Genomic DNA, 27,439 nt, shown 5'->3' with positions numbered 1-27,439 from the left:
AGAGGATGATAGGCTGGGCTGCGAGGCACCCATCTGTCAAACACTGAGCTCCTCTTCATCAGCATCATCTTCAGCTGATGTCCACACACATCAGCTTTAGCTCAGATGTGGGGATGCCTCCTGAGCACACAGGGTCAGGATTTGTGTACACAGTCTGTGTGTGTGGCAGCACAGAGAAAGGAACATTTTCCCAACAGCCATCGAGGAAAAAATTGTTTTAATTGATAAGAAATTGCCAATTACATGATCACTCCTGCTCTCTATTGATAACCCCAGTAAAAACAGTAAATACCCCTTCTAAATGAAATTACACTCTGGTTTGCATGGATGACTGATATTGGGACTGCAAACATGCACTGCCATGTGAAGTTACAAAAGGGAATAAAAATGCACTCAGGACAGATGATGCTGCACCCTTCATTTTTCCTACTGTCTGAAAATCTACCCTGTTTTCAAGGTGTCATTCTTCTGTACATCACTAAAGAAAGAGGTGGGAGCCTTTTTCAAATACCATAACAGCATTGCCATGGTGTTGGGGCATTATTTTTACATATTCAGTGTTTTTATCTGTGAATAGAGATGCCTGTCTGTGGTCCTTATTTTATCATTAAAAAATAACCTGAAACAGGTGCCTGAATTTCAGACCATTTATTTATAAAGTTCATTAGTGCATCTGCTTGATACACTGATCCTCTTGTACCCAAAGGCATTTAAACTTTTTTTTGGTAATTTTTGTAGTTACAAGTCAGCAATAGCTGTCACCACCCAGGCAAGAAACATTTTAAAGACCATTATTTTTTCAATCAAATAAAAACAATTACCACAAGCTCTTCAAGAGCATCAGCTGATGGTTACTGCATGTACTGTAAAAGTTCTTTGGATCCACTGTAATTCTTGTTTCAGAACAACTTTGCAAGGATTGCTTTTTTCTGTTTCTTTGACTTATTGCAATGGCTGCATCAATGCATGGCTTACTTGTACTTTGTCATGAGAAACCTTGAATTAGGTTTTCAGCAGATCCTATTATTACTCACATCATTAAAAATTCCAAGTTTTTAAGGAATAGCTGTCTTTTCTCACTTGTACTTGTGAGGTTATCAAAAAATTCTGCTGTTTTCAAGATGCTGAGTAAATAAAAGAAAACTAAAAGGTGAATATTAATCACCAAAGATTTTTCTTTTGTCCAACTCAGTTTTCTAAGACTCATTTTTCATCACATCTAAGGGGGGAGGTGAAGATTTGAAAATTTCCAATTTTTATAATACGTTTTGAAAATAGGAGAAGTAGTTTCAGTTTTTCCTGATTTAAGTTGTCATAAAATACACAATTAAAATATTAAAGTAGCTTTTATAATAAAAAGTTCTTGATTTTATATTTACTTTAAGCTTTCTAATATTGGATTTCACTAATGAAGATTTAAATATCCTAGGTAGTTTTTCCCCAAATACACTGTATGGAACACTTCCCTTCCATTTAAGAAGAAAGAGCTATCAAAAATATATTTAAATCAAGTGTCAGCTACGGTTCATGGCACTTGACTGCATTAGTACAGTTATTTTTATTCCTGAAAGAAAGGTATATTGCAAAATAATTTATATTCTCTAACCCAGAAACATAATTGGTCTGAACACTTAAGTCCTGTGGAGCTTTTGAAGCTGGGACATGTAGCAAAGACTGTTTCAGACAATTCTGAAGAAACAAAAAGCAACATTGCTAAAAGAAATGAGTTCTGAGTCATCAGCTCTCAGGATTGAAATACATTTTTCTCTCATTGTGCTGTAATTGCTGGCTCTATTAATGTGATGTGTTCTTGCTTTGGTTATTGCTGATGTTCCAAAGTCAAATAATTGTAGTTTTTTTCCTCTCCTTTTTCAAGCAAATTGACGTTTTCTAGGGGTTTTTTTCTTTTCTTTTTCTTTTGAGTCAGGATATTCCTCTGTGCTTTTCAGACTGGGATATTATATGGCTTTTTCACTGGAAGAATACATTTTCCTTTTCATCCTAAGCCCAGCCATATAATTTTCATCCTCATTTCCATTAGGTGTTTTTGAAGATAATTTATTGCAGCAGATTTAGAGGTATAAACAAAGGAGTAACTTGTGTTTTGTTCCTCATTTTCTTTCCCATCTAATATCAAAAATAGTACTCTGGCACTTGCACATGACTTTTTTGTGAATTGGTATTTGTTGGGAAAGCCAAGAACTGTTGTGGATACCATAATTTGAAAGTCAGTCTTAAAAATAGAGCCTAAAATACTGATAGAACATTCCTATCACCTTTTATTGTTTTACCATAAATGGCTTCACACTCTTTATTGCTTTACATAAATGAAGTATTTGTCCAGGTTGAATATCCAAGATACTTACTCTGCTTGTACAATAATATCAGAACTCAAATGAGTTCCTGGAAGTTCCCAGATTGCCTGCTTCTTTGTAAGATTCTACATTAAAGCTTATTTTTAAATTCTGAGGTAGTCCAGCCCCTCCCTCACAAAAACCTTTCATTTGAATAATTCAAACCTTCAGCTGCCAGCATCATCCAGAGCTTGGCAATGAAGTTCAGTGTCTGAGTGGACCTTTGGCAAAGCTAAAGAGAAAAACCTGTTAGTGTGTGTGTGTGTGTTTTAATATCTGTTTTAATATCTGCCTCTGAGATTTTTTTATTGTCTGGGTTTTGAAGTGCATTATGTGAAGATGTTATGACCTTTGCTGGGCACCTTAATTTATCATCTGAACTGGGCTTTGGTCTCCTCAGTCCTTGCTGGTCTCTGTTTCCAAAGTCTGCATCTTCCCCACAAGGGGAAGGGGAGGGGCAGGCGCTGATTTCTGGGCTGGCCCAAGTGTGGCCTGGCAGGACGAAACTGAATTTCCTCTGACCTTGGATCTGTCTCTAACATTTGATATCAGATGCTTGGGAATCACCAGAATATTTTCCCAAGCTGTTCCTGAGCTTTTGCCAGCTTGAGGCTCACAGATTTCTTGCCCAGCAGTGGTGATTCTGATATTCTTACCAGTTATTTTAGGTTTTTTTTTTCCCCATATGTGCAGTTTTTCCAGTGGGATTTTGTATCTATTTTGTAAAAATTCCAGATTTTAAAATTTGAGTGTTGTGCTGGTGTTCACAGAGGTCCCAGGAAAAGGGAAGAGATGAGGATCTGACTCCATGATTCAGAAGGATTGATTTATTATTTTATGATATATATTATATTAAAACTATACTAAAAGAATAGAAGAAAGGATTTCATCAGAAGGCTGGCTAAGAATAGAAGAGGAAAGAATGATAACAAAGGCTTGTGTCTGACCAAGATTCTGAAACAGCTGGGCTGTGATTGGCCATTCATTAGAAACAACCACATGAGGCCAATCCCAGATGCCCCTGTTGCATTCCACAGCAGCAGATAACCATTGGTTACATCTTGTTTCTGGGGCCTCTCAGCTTCTCAGGAGGAACAATCCTAAGGACTAAAACATGTCTGTGACAGTGTTTAGAGTATTGTCAAAGTTTTAGATGCTACATTTTCTAATGATCACTGGTTTTAATTTCTGTTTACATCAGTCCACTGGTGGCATTCTTATACTATGCAAGCAGCATTTTGGATGCAGTGATAAAAGACTTCAACTTTATTATTTAACTTGAAAAAGTATACAGTTTTATAAGCTCATGGAGGAGCTGAGAAACTGTGCAAAGACATTTTTCACTAACATCCATGCCCATTATGTTACATTAGGCAGAAATAAAATTATTTGGTTTCTATTTTAAATGTGTATATGCTTGAGTAAGGTGGGAAGTAAAACCCAGAGGTGCAAGCAGAACTTGTTCTGCTGCCCAGTGGCAGAAAAGTTTGCAGCACTAGAAATCCAGTTTTCTCCTAAGTTCTCCTATGCTCAGAACTGGAAGAACAGTCAAGCCTTCTTCAGAAGTGAATTTACCTTTGTGGAATTAAAACCTGTGTGGTTTTTATGGATTAACTTTAATAACAACTTCAAAATCATTTGATGATGGAGTGTCTGATTCAGGGCTCCAGCTGGCTGAAAATCTCTGTCCCAGGCTTGGAACCTTTCACAGTCAATGCTGTGTCTGTGGCTCTTAAAATCCTAACTTAGCATCCAGGGCACTGGAAGAAGTGGTAAAAATATCAATCTACTCATCACTCTTGTAATATTCAGACAATACTACACGAGTTCTGCAAACAGGACTGAAGTCTTTCAGAATCTATTTTGAATATTGTTTTAAAGTTCAATGGCACATTTGTCACAGCACAGCATATGCTTCAGGCTACTGAGTTTCACAGGCAAAGTAGCAAAGAAAATTCCTTTTTTGTTACTCATTGCCTCTAACAAAGACTTGAGTAACATTTATGCAAAGTGGATTTTTCCCCCTTATTTTTTCCCTTTTTTATATTTTTTTTCCTTTGTGTATTGTGTGTGGAACAAGTTTGCCCATCAGGACAGGTTTTAGTAGCTTACATGCTGCTGATCAGGAGCTTCTGCCATGATTCAATTTGCAATTCTGGCATCACTGTCCATCAGGAGAGCAGAGCTGATGCTGCAGTGCTGTGTGCTACCTGGGTCTGGCATCACTGCAGCTCAAGGTGCTTTATTTGAGTGTTCCTGGGAATGATGGCTTGGCTTTTCCTGCTGGGCAGCTGTTGGAACTAATCAGATTGTGCCTAAGAGCATAATAAGGAAAATCTTTAATAATGCTGAGCCCTCTTGGAAGCTCCATGGCTTCAGCTGTCACAGTCACTTTCACTAATTTAGTTCTGGTTTGCTGTTTTGTTAAGAGCCATAATGCTGGATTTCAAAACAGATTTCACTTAATTTTACATTTCACAATGGGTGCTTCCACATATAACCACAGTAGGCCTCTTCTTATGTTACCAGTAAAGTTAATTGAGTGTGGAAGCAGAGCTTTGACTCTGTAGGTAGAACACATAAAAATTTTAGTTTTATAGTGTCACCTTAGGATTTGAAGACAGTGCTCTATTTTGAATCCACTGAAAGCTGTTCTACGGTAGAGAGCAGTCCTGCAGATTTCTGTGAGCAAATTGACTCAGTCCTCTCTTGGAGAGCACTTGTTTTGTGTTCTTTCAGTATCTGTGAACCTGATGAATAATGACAGATGTAGTATTTGGTAGAACTTCCTAGGCAGGTTTTAAAAATAGTAACAGACCCAACTAAATCTTTGAATTCTGACTGTTTATGTAGCTGACTGCTTCATTGACATAATTAATTGAATTATTGTTCTTAGCTTAATACCTCAATATGCAAGAAACCTAATAATGTGCTAAATCCTCTAAGAAATAGAAACTAATTAAGTCTACAAATCAAGGTATAGATGAAGTCTTTGTGTCTGAGTTGAAAGTTGTTCAAAGACTGTTTAAGTGAAATTGTTTGAGCTGTGCTTTATATTCTGTGCTAATGGTCGTTTCCCCAGATGATGGGCATAAGTTATATTTCATTTCAGGATGAAATATTTTAATGGGTTGGGTCTGGTGGAATCCCTTGTTTACATCATGTTTTTCAAAGGCTGTACTTCACACTGGATTACTGAGAGCCTCTTCTCAGCCCCAGAGGGTGCTTTGTGCTTTGTGCTGTCCCTGTCCCAGCCTGGGGTGCCTGAGATGCTGTCCCTGCCCTGCAGGCAGGAGGGGCTCTCTGGGCACTGGCCTGGGGCTTTGCTGGGGTGCTCATGGTCACAGAGGGAGCTGGGAGGGCTCTGGGGAAGTTCTCAGCTCTGGTTTCCCACCAGACCTTCCCACCTTCCTGCCTGGAATGGTGGCAGCTGCCCCAAAGCTGTTCATGGTTTTGGCCTCAGGTCCAAGGTCTGTGTGTGCCTGTGGCCTCAGGTCCAGGTTCTGTGTAGAACTTTATTGTACCACAAACAGTGTGTGAGCTGCTGCTTGGAAACATCTGGTTCAGGGCAATGATTGAATTAGGCTCAGCAAAGTACTCTGTGTGCCCCCAGACCTGGGAAGGGTTGGGTTTTCCCTTTGGTTTGGGCTGTAGGAGTCATTACTGGGGAGAAATGGCTTCACCAGCCTTTGTTTAATTTGCTTTTTCTGGAGCAGCACACTTTGGGAGAGGGCGGTCACGTTGCTAAATGACTCTGGGCTGTGGTATTTATTCTGGAATTAACCTTGCTGAGGACACACACCCCATCACTCCCCTTATCCCAACATTCACCATTCTCTGCTTTTTCCCCATGAGTTGGGGGAGGGTTTGTCCCAGTTTATAATTTCTTGTAAGACTCACATTAACAGGTGAGACTAATCTAGATCTCTGCAGCAGGAGATGGATATTGCATTTACCTTCTAAAGCTGCTGTTCTTCCTGCTTAAATATTTGCTTGTTGTGTTCTCTGGTCTCATAGTTTTCTTTGATTTTTTTTTTTCCCTTTTGGAGGAAAAAATCCCTGTCCATTAGCTATAATTTTTAGTGTATATTCATGACTAAACTGCTATTAGGGAACATAAACAGTGAACAAAAACTAAGCAGAAAGGCTGGAATGGAATGATGAGTGGTTGGTTTTTCCCTTGTAAACATGCCATTCTAATATTCTTAAATTTATTTTTTTCTCACAAATCAGTTACTTCAATTCCATCTTTGATTTTAAGACCGAGAAATAGCTCAAGCACATTCAATTAGAGTGAAATTGGAATTTTATTTTTGTTTTTAGAAAGGAATATATTCTTGAGTAAAACTATATATTGAAGTATAAATCAAATACACTTCTAAGGTTTTTTTGATCCCAAACTCACAGGGAAGCATTTTTTCAGAATATAACTCATTAACTGGAAAGTCAGGACAATTTATTTGCTAGAACTTTCAATACACACAGGTAGCAAGAGATTTCTTCTCAAAATTGATTTTCAGACTCAAGTTGCTGCCTTAGAGTGAGGAAATGTTTCTCCTTTTTTATCTTGCTCTTGTTCTAGTGAGTCAGATAAATAGGAGTCAGTAACACTGGAGGAGGAAGAAGTCAAGTTCCTGAGAAATCCAGCACCAGAAAATACATTTTTGGTTTATCCCCTACACTCCTTGATCCGGATGGTGAAAAGATTTCTATTTGCTGAGTTTCAGAATTCTCTGGAACTATTTTTAGCAGTGTCACTGTCATCTCAGCCACCATCTCCCATTTATTACTCTGAAATTGCAGTATTATTTATTATCTTCCCATGTGCGGTGAAGTGGCATCTTGCACTTGCATATGTCACATACTTTTACAGTTTAATATGGGAGCCTCACTGTTATTTTCTGGGAGTAATAAAAAAAGGATAAGTTTTCATTCCTTGAAAAAGTATAGCTTTATTTCTTTCAGAAGCAAAACTGATCCCGTGGCAGTTAAATGTCACACTCATACACTCTCTCTTATTTTGATTTTTACAAAACCCTGCAGAGTGGAGGCCTTGAGAGAGGCTTATGATCAGGTCATTTCTGCAGCACTCGTGACAGGTCTAGAATTCCTAAAGCCTGCCTGTGGAAGCTGGGGAAAATCTGTTCCAATTGGAGGATGTAAACTCTTTTCTGCTGGAGTTTATTTCTCACCCTGTTATATTTTTGCCCACGTGTGTTGTGAAGTTTCCCTGTTAAGGCTGTGGATTTTTGAAACCACATTCATAAAGCAGCGACACAGGGACATTAAAGTGCTGTCCCTGCTCATGAAGGAATTTCCTTGTGATTCTGAAGTGTGGAGGGTTCCACGTGTGTGTGTGTGTGTGAGATGCTCCTGCTGTTCTCATGGAAGTTTTGGCAGCATTTTTTCCTAGAAGTGTAAGGGAAAGGGAGGGAAGATGCAGTGATTTTGCTCCCAGCTGAACTTGAGCTTTAGGAGGGTGTTAGGTCAAAGAAAACAATCTTGCTAAACAACTTGTTGGAAAAGCTGCAGCATCAGAGGTTAGAATATGGATTTTTCTTAGTGAAGATGCCATGCATTTAAAGCTATCATACACACTGAATTTGTGTGTGGATGTGTGTATAGGAGGGAATGAGATAATAGCTATGCATTAATTTAATGAATGTTCATTTGCAGATGTTTGTAGCAAAGCACAAATCTGTGACCGTGTTCACAGGGGTCTGAGGATAAGGGAAAAGACGAGGAGCTGACTCCATGGTTCAGAAGGCTGATTTATTATTTTATGATATATATTATATTAAAACTATACTAAAAGAATAGAGGAAAGGATTTCATCAGAAGGCTGGCTAAGAATAGAAGAGGAAGGAATGATAACAAAGATTTGTGGCTCAGACAGAGTCTGAGCCAGCTGGGCTGTGATTGGCCTTTAATTGGAAACAACCACATGAGCCCAATCCCAGATGCACCTGTTGCATTCCACAGCAGCAGATAACCATTGTTTGCATTTTGTTCCTGAGGCCTCTCAGCTTCTCAGGAGGAAAAATCCAAAGGAAAGGATTTTTCATAAAACATGTCTGTGACACAAGGCTATTTTATTCCAGTCTATTTTATATTTTGTTACCCCATTTGCCACAAACTGCCTCCACACACACCCATTACCTGCATCTCCACTGTGAGCACTGTGAGCTGGGGATGCTGCACAGCCCCTGCTGCAGGGCAGAGGCATTTCCAGGGCTGGCTGGGGTGTTTGTGTTCCTGCTGCACGAGTGGCTCTCAGGTTTCATCCCCTCCTGCCTGGCAGCTCTGATGTGCAGGCTCTGAGAGGAGGGCACAGCAGGTTCACCCCTCACCAGCACCTGGCAGGGCTCACCCCGAGCTCCAGATGTGCCACTGGGAGCTCAGACAGAGCCTTTGGCTGTCGAGGCACAAGGAGGTTGTGATTTAGGAGCTGTTCTGAGCAGCTGAACAGGATTGTTAGTGCTCCCCTCCAAAGGCACAGCGCTGCACTGGAGCCTTGGACTCATTTATTTCCCTTCCTGGCACATCCTCGGTTCTGTGCCTGTTCTCAGCCAGGAAATAGAGCAAATATGTAACTGTCACCTTGTATAATGCAAATATCAAAATGCACTTGTTGGCTGTATTGTTGCCTGATACAAATCCTATTTTTTTTCCCTTCATTATATATCTATAGTGAGTGAATCCAAAGGCAGAAACGTCAGGTGTCTGGAGCTTTATCATGGGAATTCAGAGCAAAGCTCAAACATGTTTAATACCTTAATCTGAATATCCTCAGGGTGTTGAAAATGTAGCTTTTTGTTCAGTAGGATGTCTGTGAATATTTCTGAGCAACTGTAATGGAGGAGATTAAGAGGGGAGGTTTCCTCCCTGGTTGTTACCTGCAGCTGTTGACCTCCCTTGTTTTGGGTCAAAGTGTCTCTAAATTAAAGAACTTTGCTTGAAGTTTACAATTCTAAAGTTTAGCTCCCAAAGTGGCATTCTAACAGTTAGATTCTAAAGTTTAAAATTCTGAAGTTTAATTTTAAACATGATTAGTAACTCAGAAGTGGCTGCCTTTTTCAGACCAGCTACAAACTTTGGACAATTGATAAAAGTTTCTCTGTGTTTTAATTTCTCATCTTTAGTTAGTCTGCAACTAATACAGCAGGAGTATTGTGAACATAAATTCCTTACAGTTTTGTGGTGCAGCTGCATGTTTTTCTGAAATATATAATTGTATGTTTGCTGTGCATTGTGAAAGACCACTCAGGTGATGGCCCAGTTCCTTGAAAGGAGTTTAATGGGAATTTTGTGTCCTGTTACTGCAGCAATGTGGGTTCACCATTATTGCCACTCTAGTTTATAGAGGTGGATGAAGTGAATTTCTATTAAAATAAAAGATTCAGGTTTATGGGGGTTTTTGGGTTTGGATTTTTTTGGTATAGGAGGAGAAGAAGTAGCAAGTTATGGTGTAGACATTGCTCATAATATGATCTCCTCAACTTTTAGATAGGAATGGAGCTAATTAGGATTCTGAATGCAGAAAATGCACTTTATGCATAATTGGGTGCTTACAAATCCTATTTTTACTGCGGTTCTGAACCTGAAAGTTCAGTTTATTCCAAGCTAAACTTTTTTCTTGCTTCAAAGGAAACCAATAGAAACAGTCCATGACACTGACAGAAAACCATAAATTGAACAAAAGCCTTAAAAATCTTGGCCTACAAATTAAAAGGCTGCATTGCTTTGACAAAGAGTGTTTCAAATCTGTAAGCAACTCTGCTGAGGTCTGCATTATAAGCAATTCTTACCTTTGTAATGTTATTTTTCTCCTTTGAAGTTCTGCCACTCAGTTCAGAAGGTAACCGCTGCTACTAATGACACTTATTTCCAGTAACTTTGGGTTGTAAGCTGTGGGATGTCATGAGAGGAGTGACTGTGGAGTCTTTAAGCAGGACAGCTGTCCAAAAAATGGTAATTTTCTAGAATGCATGGACAGCAAATTGCACACTGGGTGAATAATGGCAGACCTGGGACCTTTATTAGAGCTACACCACTTAGGGTGGTTTGGATCTGAGTGCATTCACATGCCCCCATTGCAGACACACAGATCCATTACTGCCTGCCATGTGGAATATTTTGTGTTGAAGACATTAACTTGGCTTTGGCAATTCACAATTTCACAGCCAAAGTATCGCCTTGGAAAGAAAACTGCAAGTTTAGTTTTCAGCTTTGGTAGAAAAAGTTGCCCACCATGCCACTGTGGTCTGTGTTCTGCATTCAGAGCTGGAGCTGTGCTGCTGTTCTCTCTTTGCTGACAGCACAGTCACAGAGCAGCTCCATATGTCCTGGAAAAACAGGCAAGGAAAAAGTGCCTGGGACCTGTCTTGAAGTTCTGCAGAAGCTCTGCAAAGATTTCCTGTGTTGTTCCATGTGAAATAACCAGCATTTAGCAAACAGGCATTATTCTCTGGACTTTCTGAAAAGATTTTAGGGTTCTTTGGACTCTAAACTACATTTCAGCCAATGAGTTTTATTTAACAAATTGCATAATTAATTAATTACTGATTTACTTTCTAATGAGAAACCAATCTTTTAATATTTTTCTTCTTCTTCCTTTTCTCTTTTAAGATGATTGTTAGCATGTGTACTTCTAGCTTGTTGCAGCAGTCATTGAGATGAGTTCTTGTAGAATATGAGCAAAAGCTTGAGCTGTGCATGGCCCTTGACTTCTGTTTGACATTCAGCTGAACCAAGGACATCTCGTGATGTGTTTGTCATTTACAGTGCCCGAAGGATCGATAATAAGTGCAGGGTGAAGATGTAGCCACAAAACAATGAGCTGCCTTTGCTCCTGTGGCTTTCTCTGGAGGTTCAGAATCCTCTTTTGAATGAAGATTGAGGCCAGTGTTGATCTGCCCTTTGTCAGCTAACAATGCAGATTGTTGCACACAATTACATAATGTGTATGTTTTAAGGAATCATCGCTGGTAGCCTCTCTCACTCTGAGTACTTTGCATCACGAGCAGCTGGGTTTGTAGCATGATTTAGCACAACATTCTTTCCCTTCCCCACTTTGAGACAGTCCTGCTTTCTGCCAATTTGCTGCTCTGCAAGCAGGGCTCCACAGGATGTTTTGAACCCAGTGGACCATGTCTCTGTTATCAGCATTAACCAGAAGCTGATCTGTTTTCCCATTCTTCCCAACAATGTCCAGGCAGTCAGTAGCCCACAGATTTAACAAAACCCTGTGGTGAAACGCTGTGAAATGCAATATCTGTGTGTAGGTTCTGGTGCACTTTGTCACATCCAGTCCTGTCTGCAGCACTTGGAGCTGTTCTAGCTTACCACACTCTGTGTCCGTGTGTCATTGATTATGTATTTATGAAACCACCTAAATGTTGCAATTTTTAAAATACTTTCTAATTTTTTATCCACATGACAGCCCAAAACAGCTCCGAAAAGGACATTTGGATCCATTACAAATGACCAGGTAAATATCCACAGTAGGGAGTGTTCAACAAGAAAGTTTCATTATTTGAGAGACTGTGTGTGCAAATCCATGGAAAAGGCTGTGATGAAAATGGGATAAGGTGACAGAGCTCCTTATTGCCCTGAGAAGGGATCTTGTGGGCAGGGTCAGAGCCTCTTTAAGCTAATCCAGGCTCTGAGATGGGCATCACTTGGGTTTGCCTCCAATAGTTAGTCCTTAAATTGTATTTTTAAATCTAAAAAGTCAATCTTGTATTTGTCACTCCCATTCTTCTCTAAGGGTAGTGGTATCAATGGAGCAGATTATTTCTACCAGTTGTTTTAATGGGCAAAGGTATTGTATAACTGTTAATTATCTACTGTGCTTTTCCAAAGGACTCTTGCCCTTCCCAGTGTGAACAAATCCTTCAGATCACTGGGATAATGTGGTGACTGAGGTGCAGTTCAGTCCCAATAGAAATCTGACCCTAATGGAAATTTTAACTTCATTGAACTTTTAATGATGGTAGAGCTATTTATTTCAACATCAAGTAATTAATCCTAAAGGTTTTTGTTCATGTTTCTCACTTTTGTTCTCAATTTCTTTGCTCATAATGGAGAGAATTAGATATTTATAATTTTAAAATTTTATTTCTTGGCTGTTTCATCATTTTTTTTGAGTGTTTAGAATGTGAGAACTATCTGTTCTTAGAAAATGTGTTTGTTAATTTGCAGCATATCACACCTAACCTTATATCTTAAACAGCATGAAGTATTCTTGTTTCAACAAATTGAAATAGTTACTCTTGTCAGAATTAAGAGAAAGTCTACTTCTCTGTAATGGTTTTTCTGTAGTTTAAAAAGATGTCTAAACCTGTAATGAATAGGAAGAAATAGACATAGATAATATTTCTTTCCATAGAAAATTATTCAAGTGTTAATAATGAACTTGGAAGAGATCTTCACATTCTTTTCTGCTCTCTAGTCATTCACAGCTAATAATGGGGATCTAAAGCACCGCATTTTATATCAAACTCATCTGCTATGCTATGATGAAAAGCCCCTCTCCCATGCTGGATGAGGAAAGCAGAGATGGGCACCACATTTACAGCCACGTCACTTCAAAGTCTGCACCAAGTTCCTGTAGCTGTGGGATCTAATGACAGAATAACCAGTGCCCATCTGTCAGCTTGTGTACAGATAAAGAGGCAGAGAGAGCTGACAGGTTGCTTTTACTCTGGCTTCTGCTCTGTTCTTTCCTCTGGAATCCATGGCAAAGCATAGACTATATAATTTATAATTTCTTTGTAATGATGAAATTTATTGCGAATAACTGCTAGCCAGATTGAATATGAGGAGGAAACTCACACTCTGCTTCCTATCAGCATTTAGAATTGCCATTCTAAAATTTACCCTAATTGGTTCAAAATGTATATCTTGATTTAGAAACAATTTGCAGGGCTTATATTTTCATGCCTTCTGCTAAAGGAGCCAAATCTGTATTTGTTTTACTGCTTCAAAATGTGTTCCAATTTACTTTGTACTGTCCCCAGTTGCAACTTAATGTTGCCACAAATGCTGTGCAAGTGGCACAGTGATTTTTGCACGTGTGGATGAATAGTTCTGTCCCATGAAGTAAAAGATGGCTTTTCTAGGGTCAAAATCTGGCTTTGAGGAACAGATCAGTGAGAGTCCAGCCTCGCTCAGAAGTGTGTAGAAGCCATAAAAATGCATTCACTTAGAGCTGGGGAGCAGGGAGCACAAATCTTTTGCAACTCATGAGAAATAAGGAACCTTGAACACTGGGAATGTTTTCTTTTGCTTTGTTCTGGAGTGCCTCAAACCAGTTCAGAGCACACTGGACCTGGTCCAGTGGAAATGAGAGGATCTTTAAGGTCCCTTCCAGCCCAAACCATCCATGATTCTATAGCAGTTACCTGAACGTGGTTGAAAGAGGAGAAGAATAAACAGAGGAAGAACAGTTGTTCATTATTACAAATATTACACATTAAAAGGAACTCCTAGTTTAGTCCACAATTTTATTTATGCCTTCTTTTTCCTGGTCATCCCATGCATTCAGCATTAGCCCTCTGCATTCCAGCCCTGCCCTTATGGAAGATGTGGCTGGAAAACTGCCTTGACATCATTCCTCTACGTGGTGAGATGTGAGGAAAGAGGATAATTACACTGTTCTTCATTCCTGCTTGTCTGAAGAGACAGCAGAAGAGAGAGGGAATTTAGTTCTAGATTCCAATATTTATTTTAGCGGGTTTGTCAGCACTACTGTTTTTTAAAAAAGCTGTGTTTGTGCAATATATGTAGCATTTTGGTGCAGTTCCAGAGATGTTCAACAAACCCATGAAAAATATTGATCATTTTCAAATTGATCTCGCAGTTCTGTGATATTTTTGAAATGAAAATAAGTCTTCTTTTTTTCACTGGGATTTTAATTTCACTACAAATGTAAAACATATAGTGATGAATGCAGGAATAGTTTTAATGAGTTTTTAAATATATTTCTGATGAACTGTTAGGATTTAGTTTTGTCTGTATCATCTGAGATCTAAATCATGTAGTAATCACTTTATCAATGATGATATTGGTTTGGTGGGGTTTTTTTCTTTGTTTGGTTGGGGTTTTTTTTGGTTTGGTTTTTTATGCTAATGGTTTCAGAACATGTCCAGAGTTGCTCCACAAACAGAGAAATAATCCCTTTATCTTTCTTGGTTTCCTTGAAATTGAATATTGGAATAGGTCCTCCAATGACTGAACTTTGGCTTCATTCCTCATTTCCACACTCACTCATACAACAGAGAAACTGAATTACATCAGTACAGGAATTTAATAACTTTTCTTTAGGAATAGAGAATCTGGATGAAAAAAATCACCATCACTCTTACATTTCCCCTTTTTCTTAACTATATATTTATTGCCATGTTTGCTCCGAAGCTTTCTCAAGGCTCTGGAACTTAAAGCAAAACTAGACATGGAAAAATAAACTTAAATATAGAAATATATATTTCTGCATAGAGTATATGCATGAATTTATATTCCATGACAATTTCAGAAGGATAATGGAATATTTTTTTCTTTTTAAATGCACTGTCAAGCTCAAGTGTGCTCTTTCTGTGTTTTGTAGGGTCAAAATGTATTTGGTCTTGACATAACTGAGACACCCGAGGGAGACAAGTGGCCTCAACTGATAGTCCAGCAGATCCTGGATAGGGAGCAGAAGGACACCTATGTGATGAAGATCAAAGTTGAGGACGGCGGGAGCCCCCCAAGGTCCAGCACTGCCATCCTGCAGGTGACGGTGACGGACGTCAACGACAACCGCCCGGTGTTCAAGGAGAACGACATCGAGGTCAGCGTGCCCGAGAACGCCCCCGTGGGCACCTCCGTGTCCCAGCTGCACGCCACCGACGCCGACCTGGGCTCCAATGCACAGATCCACTTCTACTTCAGCAACCAGATCTCCAGCCTGGCCAAGAGGCTCTTTGCCATCGATAACACCACTGGGCTCATCACCATCAGGGAGCCGCTGGACAGGGAGGAGTCCCCCGTGCACAAACTGACTGTTCTGGCAAGCGATGGCAGCTCCACTCCGTCAAGAGCCACGGTGACTGTTAATGTCACAGATATTAATGACAATGTCCCATCAATAGACACCAGGTACATCATCAACCCGGTGAATGGGACAGTGCTGTTGTCTGAGAAGGCTCCCCTTAATACAAAAATTGCTTTGATAACAGTGATGGACAAGGACGCTGACCAGAATGGGAAAGTTACCTGTTTTACAGACCATGATGTTCCTTTCAGGCTAAAACCAGTGTTTGATAATCAGTTTCTCCTGGAGACAGCCACGTTTCTAGACTATGAAGCTACACGGGAATATGCCATCAAAATAGTGGCTTCAGATTCAGGGAAGCCTCCCTTAAACCAGTCTGCAATGCTCCTGATCAAAATTAAGGATGAAAACGACAACGCCCCAGTCTTCACCCAGCCCATCATAGGCCTTTCCATCCCTGAAAACAACGCTCCTGGTACTCAGCTGACCAAGATCAGCGCTACAGATGCTGACAGCGGGCGGAATGCCGAGATCAGCTACATCCTGGGTCCTGATGCACCCCCAATTTTCAACCTGGACCGCCGCACAGGCATCCTGACAGCAGTGAGAAAGCTGGACAGAGAAAAGCAGGACAGGTACTCTTTCACTGTGCTGGCTAAGGATAATGGGATGCCACCTTTGCAGACCAATGCTACTGTGACGGTGTCAGTGCTGGACCAGAATGATAACAGCCCTGCTTTCACACATAATGAATATAATTTCTATGTGCCAGAAAACCTGCCCATGTACGGCACAGTGGGGCTTATCACAGTTACGGATGCTGACGCGGGAGACAACGCTGCAGTCACTCTCTCTATCTTAAATGGTAGAGATAATTTCATTATAGATCCACTCACTGGTGTAATAAGGCCTAATATTACCTTTGACAGGGAGCAGCAGGGGTCATACACTTTCCAGGTGAAAGCGGTGGATGGAGGAAGACTGCAGCGTTCCTCAACTGCCAAGGTGACCATCAATGTTGTTGATGTAAATGATAACAGGCCCGTTTTTGTTATCCCCTCCTCTAATTATTCCTATGAGCTGGTCCCAACGTCAGCCAGCCCGGGGTCTGTAGTCACTAAAGTCTTTGCAGTTGATAATGACACGGGAATGAACGCAGAGCTCCGCTATAGCATCATAGGTGGGAACTCCAGGGGCTTGTTTACCATTGACCAATTAACAGGCAATATCACTTTGAAAGAGAAGGTAATTACATCAGATCATGGCCTGCACAGACTGGTGATCAAGGTGAACGACCTGGGACAGCCGGAGTCTCTTTACACCATTGCTCTTGTGCACTTGTTTGTGAACGAGACGGTCACCAACAGCTCCTACGTGCAAGAGCTGGTGCGTAGGAATATGGAAACGCCAGTTGGCCAGAACATTGGGGATGGTGAGATAACCCCGCAGACCAATGATTATGTCAAGATCATCATTGCCATTATTGCAGGCACCATGACAGTTATTCTGGTAATTTTTGTTACCGCCTTAGTCCGGTGCCGCCAGACGCCCAGGCACAAGGTTGTCCAAAAAAATAAGCAGAGTGGTGAATGGGTTTCCCCCAACCAAGAGAATAGGCAGATCAAGAAAAAGAAGAAGAAGAAGAAGCGCTCTCCAAAGAGTCTCCTCCTCAACTTTGTGACTATTGAAGAATCCAAGCCTGATGATCCTGGCCACGAGCACATAAATGGCACTTTAGACATTCCCGTAGAGCTAGAAGAACAGACTATGGGAAAATATAACTGGGCCACCACACCAACCACATTTAAACCTGATAGCCCAGACTTAGCAAAGCACTACAAGTCTGCTTCTCCGCAGCCCACCTTTCAAATTAAACCTGAGACTCCTGTACCCCCCAAGAAGCACCATGTCATTCAGGAATTGCCTCTAGATAACACCTTTGTGGTGGGCTGTGACTCACTTTCCAAGTGCTCATCCAGCAGCTCGGACCCTTACAGTGTTTCTGAATGCAGCTGTCAAGGAGGCTTCAAGACCCCAGGCCCCATACACACCAGACAGGTAATGGAGTTTTTAAGGTGCTTTTTCCCTCCTTCCCTCTTTACTTTGCCAATCCTGTAACTCCAGTTTGAAGCGCTGCAAGATAAGTTCTTCTGCAAGGGGTAAAGCTTTGAGTGTCGAGGCGTTGTAAAACAAACAATTCCAGCTTCCTGAGTGGTAAGGGAGAAAAATGAGAAGGGGAAAGAGTGTTGTCTGTGAGGAGATGGAGCAGGCAGAGCTCCCTGTGGTGGTGTCCTGACTGCAGATGGCAGCATGGCACTTCCCACCTCACCGCGGGACCTCGAGCAGCTCGGAGGGCTCAGCCTGGGACTGGCCTCCCCAGCCTGGTGTGCTCGAGGATCCAAACAATCTGGGTGGAAAGCAATAAAGCTTTAGAGGAGCTCTCATAAGTGGTTCTTAATATTAATGGAGTCTGGAATTGCAGCCTTCATTTGGCCGTAGCTTTGCTTCAAGGTCTCTCAGGAGCAGGTGAGGATTTTCCTCCGAGAGTTTGAGGCATTTTCAGACTGGAAGGAGCCTTAAATCTGGTGGAATGACACAGCTGACAGGCAAAGTTAGGGAAAAATTAGAGACATCAGCATAATTGAGCTCACTTATTTGCTGCTCTGCCTGATATCCAGGTATTAGCTTCTTAGAAATGCAGTACAACAAAGGCAATGTCTAAAGAATCCTCAGCTTAAAATTAAAAACAAATTGAGAACTCAAGTACCCTTTATTCTTCAAGACCCTACAGAAAAGCTTTAAGTCACTGGAAATAGAATCGAATATTAATCCATATTTTGAACCGTTTAATAAAACTTTTCTGTTTATCTGTTTGCTTCTCTTCCAAGTATCACAAAGTTCTTAGTGGGGATAGTTTTCTAGTTAAGCTTTAGAAGTTAAGCTTTGGTTAAGGAATTAATCATTAAAGTAACAGTTCAGGAGTGTTTATTTTATTATTGATAATATATTTTAACTTTATAATATGCTTAACGTAATATATTGCTTGGGAACAAGTCCTCAGCATGACTTAAGTCTGGTACATTTCTTCCTCCAGCTGAATATTTTTCTGGGAACTTTGTTTTATTCCAACTGTAATGATAACAACATTCATAAAAAAAGCTTCTCATTCAGAGCAGTCATCATATCTTTGAAAATTTCAGGATATGTTGTTTATTTTATTCTATTTTGTTCCCTTTATCAGCACAAATTTGTATGGTAATCTGTATCGCTGTGGATAAGATTTTTAAGCAATGTATTTAGGTGTGTTAAGTTAAACTGCATATCAGAAAAGCCTCTTGCCAGTTTGTTCATCTGTTTGAACTCCCATCACTCTGAGCAGAGGGCAGTGCTGTTTTCAGCATTTCTGTAGGTCTGATCTAAGTGATTTTTTTTTCAATGGAGTTCTGGTACAGTTCCTGTGAGTCAAAAAGGTTCTGCCATTGTCTGCTGAAACACACTTTGTCCTGCAGTAATGCTGCCAACAAAGAAAGCAAGCTCGTGGCTCTCAGGGTCCCTTCTGTGGCAGTGAAAACCTAGAAAGTGGCATGGGAAGCAATTCTCTTCTGCACAAGTTGGCTGGGGGAAAGAGCATTTCCTTTTATCTGTGCCTTCAAGGTCTGTGACAGGGGGTTCCTATCTGGAAAAGCAGAATAGAACTGTGGGGTTTTTTTAATGCTCACTAGCTGATACCAGCTTATCTTCATAGAGCTGCACCTAACATTGTTAGGATGATGTGGTGGATAGATAAAAAAGAGATTATTGTTACGGTTTGTACTGCTTTTGTTAAAATTGCAGCTATCCTTCTCTCAGGGATATTTGTCTGCATGAAAGTGAATACCTTGTTTGGAGGAAGGGTAACTGATCACCACAATGGCCCTTTACACTAATTTGGAAACAGCAGTCACCTTTAAACACGTGAATTCACATTTTTAAGAAAATTAAATTTATGTAATTTCATTAATGCATTATAAGTTGGGTCATTAGAGGAAATCCTTTGTGTTGTGTTTGACTGTGACTAAATGAAAATTGTATTTCTTGGTAAGTAAAAACAAGTAAAGAATTTCTTAAAGCTCAACAGATCTTTTAAAAGTCAGTCTCACTCCTCCCCTGGCTCTGTATTTGTAGTCTGGGTGGTTTTATCTCATGTGGGGCTCAGGATGGGCTACTTGAGAGTTGTCTCTGTTAGCCAGCAAAGAAAAAAAAGAAACAAATATAAAGAGAAATAATCCCGAGGCACAGAACTGTCTCCAGCTGCTGTCCCACCACCCTTCAGCCTCACACACCAACAGGATCCTTGTGGTTCTGGATGGTTTTGTGTCAGACGCTCTCTGAATTTGCAGAAAGCTGTAGGACAAGTCAGTTCAGTTAAAAAGGGAGATGTGCTGGTTTGAAAAGTGAAAATAGGATGCCTGATGTGAGGGGGAAATATCATCATTTACCACTTTTACCATAGTGCAGCTATTCTACAAGCCAAAAGTTCTGCAGGAGCCTAAAGAATGTTCTGGTCACTGTGAAGTGTCTCTTCACTTTGCAATGGGGACTGATATTATTATAGGCTGCACATCCCAGCTATTGTTAGCTTTGTTCATGCAAAGTTTTCTACTCAGATATTTGAAATGATATTGTGTTCCAGCTAAAAATATATGTTTTCTTTGGAAGCTCTAAATTTTGTGTCTGTCTGAATGGTATTGATTCAAGTCTTTAAAGAAAGGAAATTATGCCTTTGCTTTACTGCTAAATTTGTCTAAGGGATCTATAAAATGACAGAAAGTCATTATGGCAGTTGTACTCAAAAAGCATGCAAGCAAAGAGGGAAAGGTTTTTCTACTAAAAACCCCCAAAATATCTCTTTAGTGGTCATGTGGGCAAATAAATACAACAGTGCCACAGCTGAAATTTTTATGGGGAAGCAATTGGAGACTCCTGAAGCAGCTGAGGACACTTTGAGTCATAAACTGCAGGAAACTGAAGAGGCAAAGTTTGTTCTTCCTGCAATGTCCCCTAAGAGAGAGGTCAAGTTTTGCTCTATTTGTATGTGAGGGCAAGGGGCAGAGGTGCTGGTGTTACTCTGAAGTTACCAGGAGGAGTTAAACACTACCAGTGACAATAGACCCTCAGAGTATAATGCTGTTTTGGGGGATGTAGTAGAGATAATTCTTTTAAAGGAGTTTGTCCAAGTGCTAAATTGTGAAGGGGCTTATTCCTAATAAGGGTTTTCAAACTAGAATATCTGGAGCGTTATAAAAATCAAACTGACTTTCCGTGCCATCAGATTTCCATTGTTTTGGCAGTTGTGGGCTTCAGGAAAGTTTTCTTTGGTGCAGAAACACAGAGCATCTTTAAAGTTTATTTGCCTGCAAGCTTTGTAAAAGCTCAGTTACTTTTGACGTTCACCTCAGTGGGAGCAAAGTGTGTGAAGTGTTCCACAGTGACACAAATCTTCTAATTCTCTTTGCATTTGCATGGGGATGATGAGAAGAAGGGAGAGGAGTTTGCTTCAGTCTCATTTTCATGTAACACAATTTCAAAATCTGAAATCTTTGCTCATGCACTTTAAAACAGCATTCAGACATTTCAAATGCCTGCCTAGGTATCAGCCTGTCTAGTCAAAACATGCATAATTATAGAGCACAGTGTTGTCTGTGGCAGCTTGATTCAAAGAAGCTAAAGCTGCAAAGATTGATCAGAACTTGCTGTGCATTCTATTCTTCTTGTCCCTTTCTTTTACTGAATGATATTTCAGATGTGCCTTTAGTTTGGAAACAGCAGAAGGCAAACAAGAGGGACAGGGGAAACCTTGGCAAATTTACCCCTGGTCACTCGGGTCCTGTGGCCTTTTGGGTTGTCATCTTTCACTCCAGAACAAGATTTTTCTGACTTGAGGAACTTTAGTGCCCATGGAGGCAGCACCTCTGCCAGTGCAGGAGCTGGAAGGTGCAATGTGCTCTGATCTGGGATTTTCTGCCTTTTTTGGGGGTTCTCCCTGCACCCCACAGGTCTCTGGTGTGCCAGTGAGTTCAGCTGCACCTTGCTGGGGAAGCTGCTGAGGGAGGGAGCAGGCATGGAGATGGATTTCTGTCACTTTGCTGATGCAAATCTTGGTTAGTGCAGTTCAGCCGGTGGGATTCTCTCATCTATGAACTTATCCACACTCATGAATAGAAATTTCAGATTAAGTTCTCTGCTGGTTTGTTAGGAGCTGGTGGAGGCAGACATCAGCTGCATGAGTTGTAAGGAGTAAGAAACTTAGACATAAGTTCCTCCTTACAGAAACATGAATGGGAAGTAGCCCTCATTTCAAATATATTGAATTTTGAGTCCCCACTGCTGCAGTTCTGTGATTCTATCACTGCCTGCTTAGACCTGCTTACAGTTATGGGGTATTTGGGTTTCTGATTTAAAATCTGCTGTAATGTCATTACACTGTGAGAAGAGTGTGCTCAGGATGTGAGTGCAAGGAATATTGCAGTGCTCCTGAAAAGAACAGCTCTGAAACTCACCTGTTCCATCAATATTTAGCTGCAGGATTTTTTATTTTGTGTAATAACAGTGAGTTTAATTTAGAATCCTGTAATCATCAGTAGGCAAGGCTGTTGCTCTGAGGTGTAAAACAGACATAGCACTGGTGTTCTGTATTGACAGATACAGAGTAAATTACACTCAAAGAACATTTTCTCCTAAATTTTAGCTAAATAACTGTTGGTATAAGCCCTTCCTAAAAGCCATTTCAAAATGGATTACTGTGATTCTAAGTATTCTTGTTATTTTACCTTACTTTTCTGACTGGTAATTTTGCTTGTGGTTCTGATCTGCTGCCAGGTACATACATTTCACCAAAAAAAAAAAAAAGTTGAATTTGGAGAAGAGATTTCTAATTGGAATATGAGTCAAAGTGTGCGAGTCAGAAGTTAAAAGCAATTATTTAAATGTGCATCACTACTGAAGTAAAGCTGGTCAAGAAAATGCTTTTCCTCTGTGCAACATTGGTAGAAAATCTTCAACAATTTCTTTTAATACTTTTCACTAGAAAAGCGTGGAGGAAGGTATCTGCAAAGTGCCCCCTTTGCCTCATAGCAGAAGGCAAAAACAGAGCATAAACAGGAGTGAAAAAGGAATTTGTGTTTTGTGTGAGGAAATAATGAAAGATTTTTAATATGACAAAAAAAAATTCAGAGCCAACAAAGGCACCTTTTTTTCTTTTTTTTCTTTTTTTCCCCAGTAAGGTCTCGTTGACTGAGTTTATCCTGAAGTTGGTAAAGGAGGTTCCAGCATTAATAAGGGAGTGACTTTTGTGCAGAATGACACACAATTCCTTCTCCAACAGCCACTTGCCTCGGGACAGAAACAATGTCATTTTTCAAACATTAAGTGCATTTCCCATCATTTTTTTCAGTGGGATAACTGAAAAGTTTACTTTTTTCTCCTTGTGACCCAACTGTGCTGTTTCAGATGTCTTACTTAACTATAAACCATTGCTAACAGTGATGTCTGACTTAACTCTGGTTTAATTTTCACACTTGTTTATTTTCCTGTGTTCTCCCAGAAGGTATTGCACTCAATAGTCTGCAGTTGATAGCAATTTCCTGACCAGTGAGTGGCTGGTGTCTTGGGGACTGTGGTATTGACAGTGCTTTCTTTTCTGTCCAATAATTGATCAGAATGGCTTAATTTCTGTGAATCTTTAGGACTAAACCCACCGATGATAAATTTAGATTAAAGATGCAAAATAATGCTTCAAATAAAAAAAATATTTTATGCTTTTAGGAGCTCTGCTTTTGCATGAAGTCCACAAAACCCCTGTAGAACCAGTTCTAGGTGGTGCAGCAGCCTTCAGACAGCTCCAGTCTTGCAGCAGCACTTTGGGTTTGAGTGGATAAAGCAAAAAAAAGGAGTAAGAAATTTAGAATAATATCCATGGGAGCTATTTCTGTGTCTCCTTCTGCTGCAGCATTTGTGCTCTGTGTGTAGAGCACAGGCACCCCAGGAGGGGTTGGTTCCTTAGGACACCTCAGACCGCGCAGCGCTCGAGGTTCGGTAGAAATTTGGACGCGAACATGACAATTTATGGTGCAAATGCTGCAGGAAAGGGCTTTTCTCATGCTGTTTCTCTGTTTGCCAGCTCTGAAGGCCATCCCAGCTGATGTTATGTACTGAAGTCGTACGTGTACTCAATGATGTTAAGCCAGCAAACATGGGAACAAGGAAATAGCACGAGAAAGCCCTTTGTCCTGGCTCTGGTTGCTGAAGAAATTTATCGACTCATCTCCAGAGGGGTTTGGAAGTGACCATGAACTGTTCAAGCTGCCCTACTGAAAGGTATCAAGGGCAAGGATTTTTTTAAAAGGAAAAGACAAAGAAATTTTAGTACGTTGTGCTATAGTGTTCTATAACGTAGTTTTGCTAAGAAAACAAAAGTAATGTGACCCATCCTTCTTCACAGTTGGTGATTATGGTAAATTTATTTTGCTTGTAATCATCTTCTTGTCCCAGATTTTTTTTTTGTCCTTATTTATTTTAGTTGAAACAATTAGGAATTTTGTTTCTATGAATATATTAAAAGGGAGCAATAAATTTTATTCATATGTTAAAAAAGAGAATGTAAAGTTCTTTATACTCCCTGCATTTAAAAGAAAAACAACTGAGTTGTTGTCACTTATAACACCATTATACATGTTAAGAATTAAGTGTTATTTATATGTATCCATAATATTTTTAATGATGATATTGCTGCTATGGATCATAAATAGAAATGATCAAGTCACTGCTTTCTCATTTTTTAGGCACAATAGTAGTAGTGAAAAACTAGTACTTCCTGCTTTCTTACTCACAACATTTTGTAATAAATGGTCACCTTTTAAATAACTGGAAAGCACTCACATAACTTTTAAAAGGAAAATTTAATTTTCATTTTGCTTGCTGAAGTCTAGATAATGCCTATTTAACAGGTGCCAAACATTTAACCTTTTGAAGTGTTTTTATTTAAAAAGAAAAAGTCATAAATCCAGTGGCTTGGTTTTCAGTGTATTAAATAGGAAATAGTGGACACAATTTTTTCACTGTTAGCCAGCACATGGAGGTAAATGGCCTACTGTTGTTTATTTTTCTTCCCCAATAATTCTTCTATAAAGTTGGTTTGTTTTCTTTTTTTGGTTGGTTGGCTTTTTTGTTTGTTGTTTCTTTTTTTTTTTTTACTAAAATTTTTTATATTATCCTTTGTTATTTAGCACGGCTCATTTACAAAATAAAACTTGAGTATCATAGCTTTGTTTGAAGGTTGGTTGCAAGTTCCTGTATATTGCCTCACATTTTAGGGAGTAATGCTTAATATGTATCATCTATAATATTAGAATTTCATATGCAATGCAAAAATCTCTTAGGAAGCAAAGGAGTATAAAGAACCCTGTTTTCTGCACTTATATGAAGACATGTAATATTAGTTTGCTAGAATGAAATGAAATACAGACACTGCTTTTAACTGGGATGTATACAGTATATAGAACGTTCTTTTAAAGAAAAAAGTTATTAATGATTCATGAATTAGACTACAACATGGAATTCTTACACATTGCTGTATGTTTGATGTAAAGATATTTATAGGCTTGTACTTAATAATCACGTTGCCTCAGTTCTTGGACTGCAGAATGTCTACCATGACTGTTGCCTATAGTTTGCTCCACATTTGCTATCTGGCTCTTTAAAAAAAGAAACCAATGTGTATTTGGCTATTTGATCTGTAAAATAAATTCTATTAATAATGAAGTACGTATTGTAATTCAGCATATTGTATTGCATAATTATAGCTATGACTGTTACAGAGAGCTTTTCATTTCCCACGATGGGATAATTTTCTTGGGAAGAACTTCATGTACCTGTCAGACCATTTTGCTCTTCCTATTTTTAGCAGCCTTGCAGCATTTATGCTTCAAACTGAAATCCCCCAACACTCCCAGTGGTCAGACATGCAGTGACATTTACTGACTCAGTGCCACAGCTCAGCCATTTAAAATTCATGCTGGGATTTCTCCCAGAGGTGCTGTTTGGGGTCCCACGCTCTGCTCCTGCTGCAGTTGCTTGTGGAGGTGTTTCCTAGGTGGGTGATGGGAGAATCCAGTGATGCTTGAGTTACAGCCCTTGGGCCCCATTCAGAGTGGTTTGTCAGGCAGACAGGATGGTTGCAGAGGCTTTGAGTTTCTGGTTTGACTTTGAGTCTTTGGATTTGTCTCCTTATGAGAATTAGGTTGGATTTCCCTTTTGACAAAACCCCTGTACATAAACTTAATGGTTGATGAAGAGAAGCACCAAATAATTCCAGTGCTTACATTCAAACTTTTTTTTGGGATTTTTTTTTTTATGTTTTCCTTTTTTTAATAATGAAATTTAGTCATCTCAAATGAAAATGTAGTTGGCCTCAGTTTTTTTTTCTCTGTGGTGACAAGACATAGATAGGCTGGAGCAGGTTATTTTGATTTTAGGACTGCATACCCTCTAGAAGTGCCTACTTTCTTACACTGAGTATGAAGAGAAGATTTGATAAGTACCTTCCTTGTACCAGATGTGCCAGTTATGTGCTTTCAGAGAGGAATATACTTCATTTTGAGTTCCTTTGCTTTTAACTTAGCTGAAGATCTTTTTCCTGGTTTTACACTGGTCCTACCAATCTAGTCTACCAATTAACAATTCTAAAAGCATCTAGGATGATTTAAAAATGTCCAAAAGTTACATAAATGAAATAAAAGGTGCATCAGATGGTTTAATTACTGGTCCAAATCAGTAATCTCCCTCCTCTGGTTCTCTCATGAGTCAACCCAGCCAAAATATGAGAACCTTCCAAATGCCCTAAGGGAAAGCCAGAAACCTCTGAAGTGGCTCAGTTTCATGTGTTTTGTCTGGTTTTGTTTTCTTACATCTAAATATCATTTTTTAAGAAGTTGTTTTTGCATAGACTGGTATGAAACTTGTTCATTTCCTCCTGATGGTTGAATGGGTACATGAAAGCCTAATGGTTATTGACCAAATATGTGTGTCTGTGCTGAATATTAATTTCTACACATTTCTGTGCTCAAAGCCAGTCAAAAAATTCTGTTATTTTTGTTTGAAATAATCTTAGTATCCTGAGTCAAAGCTAGATATGTGTTTCAAAACCAACTCTGTTTCTCAAATGTTTTCACCTACAGAAATACTTTTTCTCTGACTGCTTAGAAGTCGGAGTGAATTTATGAGCAAAAATCACTGAGTTGACCAAATGTTCATTTTGAACTTGACAACTCATGATATTTTCTTTGGAATATCAGTATATCTATCATATTTCAGACTGCAATTACCACAGTCACCTCAGTACGAACTTCTCAAGGAACTCCCCTTTTCTCTGGTGCCCATTGCCCCATCTCCAGAGCAGCCAGGCCGTGTCTGTAGGGAAACCCAGAGCTTGGGCTTGGTTCCAGTGCAATGTGGGGCTGAACAAAGAGAAAACTTCTTTATTTATTGCCACTTTTAGGTGTAAGTGGTCCCATGGCTGCTTGCAGCCCCCAGCACAGCAGCTGGGGCTGGCTCTCAGGTGAGCTGGTTGCAGCCAATTATTGGAATTTTTATGGATTTGTCTACCAAAGCTTCCTCCCACCCGACCTCAAACACCTCTGAGAGCAAGCAAGGTGCTGCAGGAACTTTGGGGGATTTAAATCCTTCTGAGTTCAGTTCTGAAGGGCGGCAGGGGCTGTCAGGAACAAAACTGGTTTGTGATGTAAATAGAATTATATTTTTAACATAAACTGTAATGCTGCAGGGTTTTTTTGGTTACACTTTTCTGGTGATTTCCCATTTTACCATAAAACATGTATTTATGGTGTATCCTGGTCTTACCTATTATTTGTAAAATCTTTTTAACAAATGATTTGAATATATATTTTTTGCTTTCATATTGAATTACTGAGCACTGTTCCTTTTATGTCTTATTTATCTATTTCTAAAATAAATTTGGTTTGACGATGAGATTTGTTATAGAGATGATATTTGT

The 27,439-nt window shown here is 39.7% G+C and overlaps 1 protein-coding gene across 4 annotated transcripts in view; it reads left to right on the top strand.

Annotated features, from left to right (window-relative positions):
* PCDH11X (protocadherin 11 X-linked) overlaps positions 1-27,439 on the top strand; it is a 431,181-nt gene that overhangs the window by 54,806 nt on the left and 348,936 nt on the right. For 2 of the 4 annotated variants that reach the window (XM_071442166.1, XM_071442169.1), the window contains exons 3-4: positions 11,797-11,844; positions 14,962-17,448. In XM_071442166.1, the coding sequence (XP_071298267.1) occupies positions 11,797-11,844; positions 14,962-17,448 (2,535 nt within the window). Of the gene's footprint in view, positions 1-11,796; positions 11,845-14,961; positions 17,449-23,548; positions 27,415-27,439 lie in introns of those variants that run through there. The other 2 variants (XM_071442170.1, XM_071442168.1) reach the window with 2 other exon arrangements.

Source organism: Agelaius tricolor, unplaced genomic scaffold, assembly GCF_023055355.1.
Source record: "Agelaius tricolor isolate 1412-34295 unplaced genomic scaffold, bAgeTri1.0.p SCAF_17, whole genome shotgun sequence".
NCBI lineage: Eukaryota > Metazoa > Chordata > Aves > Passeriformes > Icteridae > Agelaius > Agelaius tricolor.
The sequence above is the reverse complement of the archived record's forward strand: the minus strand, read 5'-3'. Positions and strand labels throughout refer to the sequence as shown.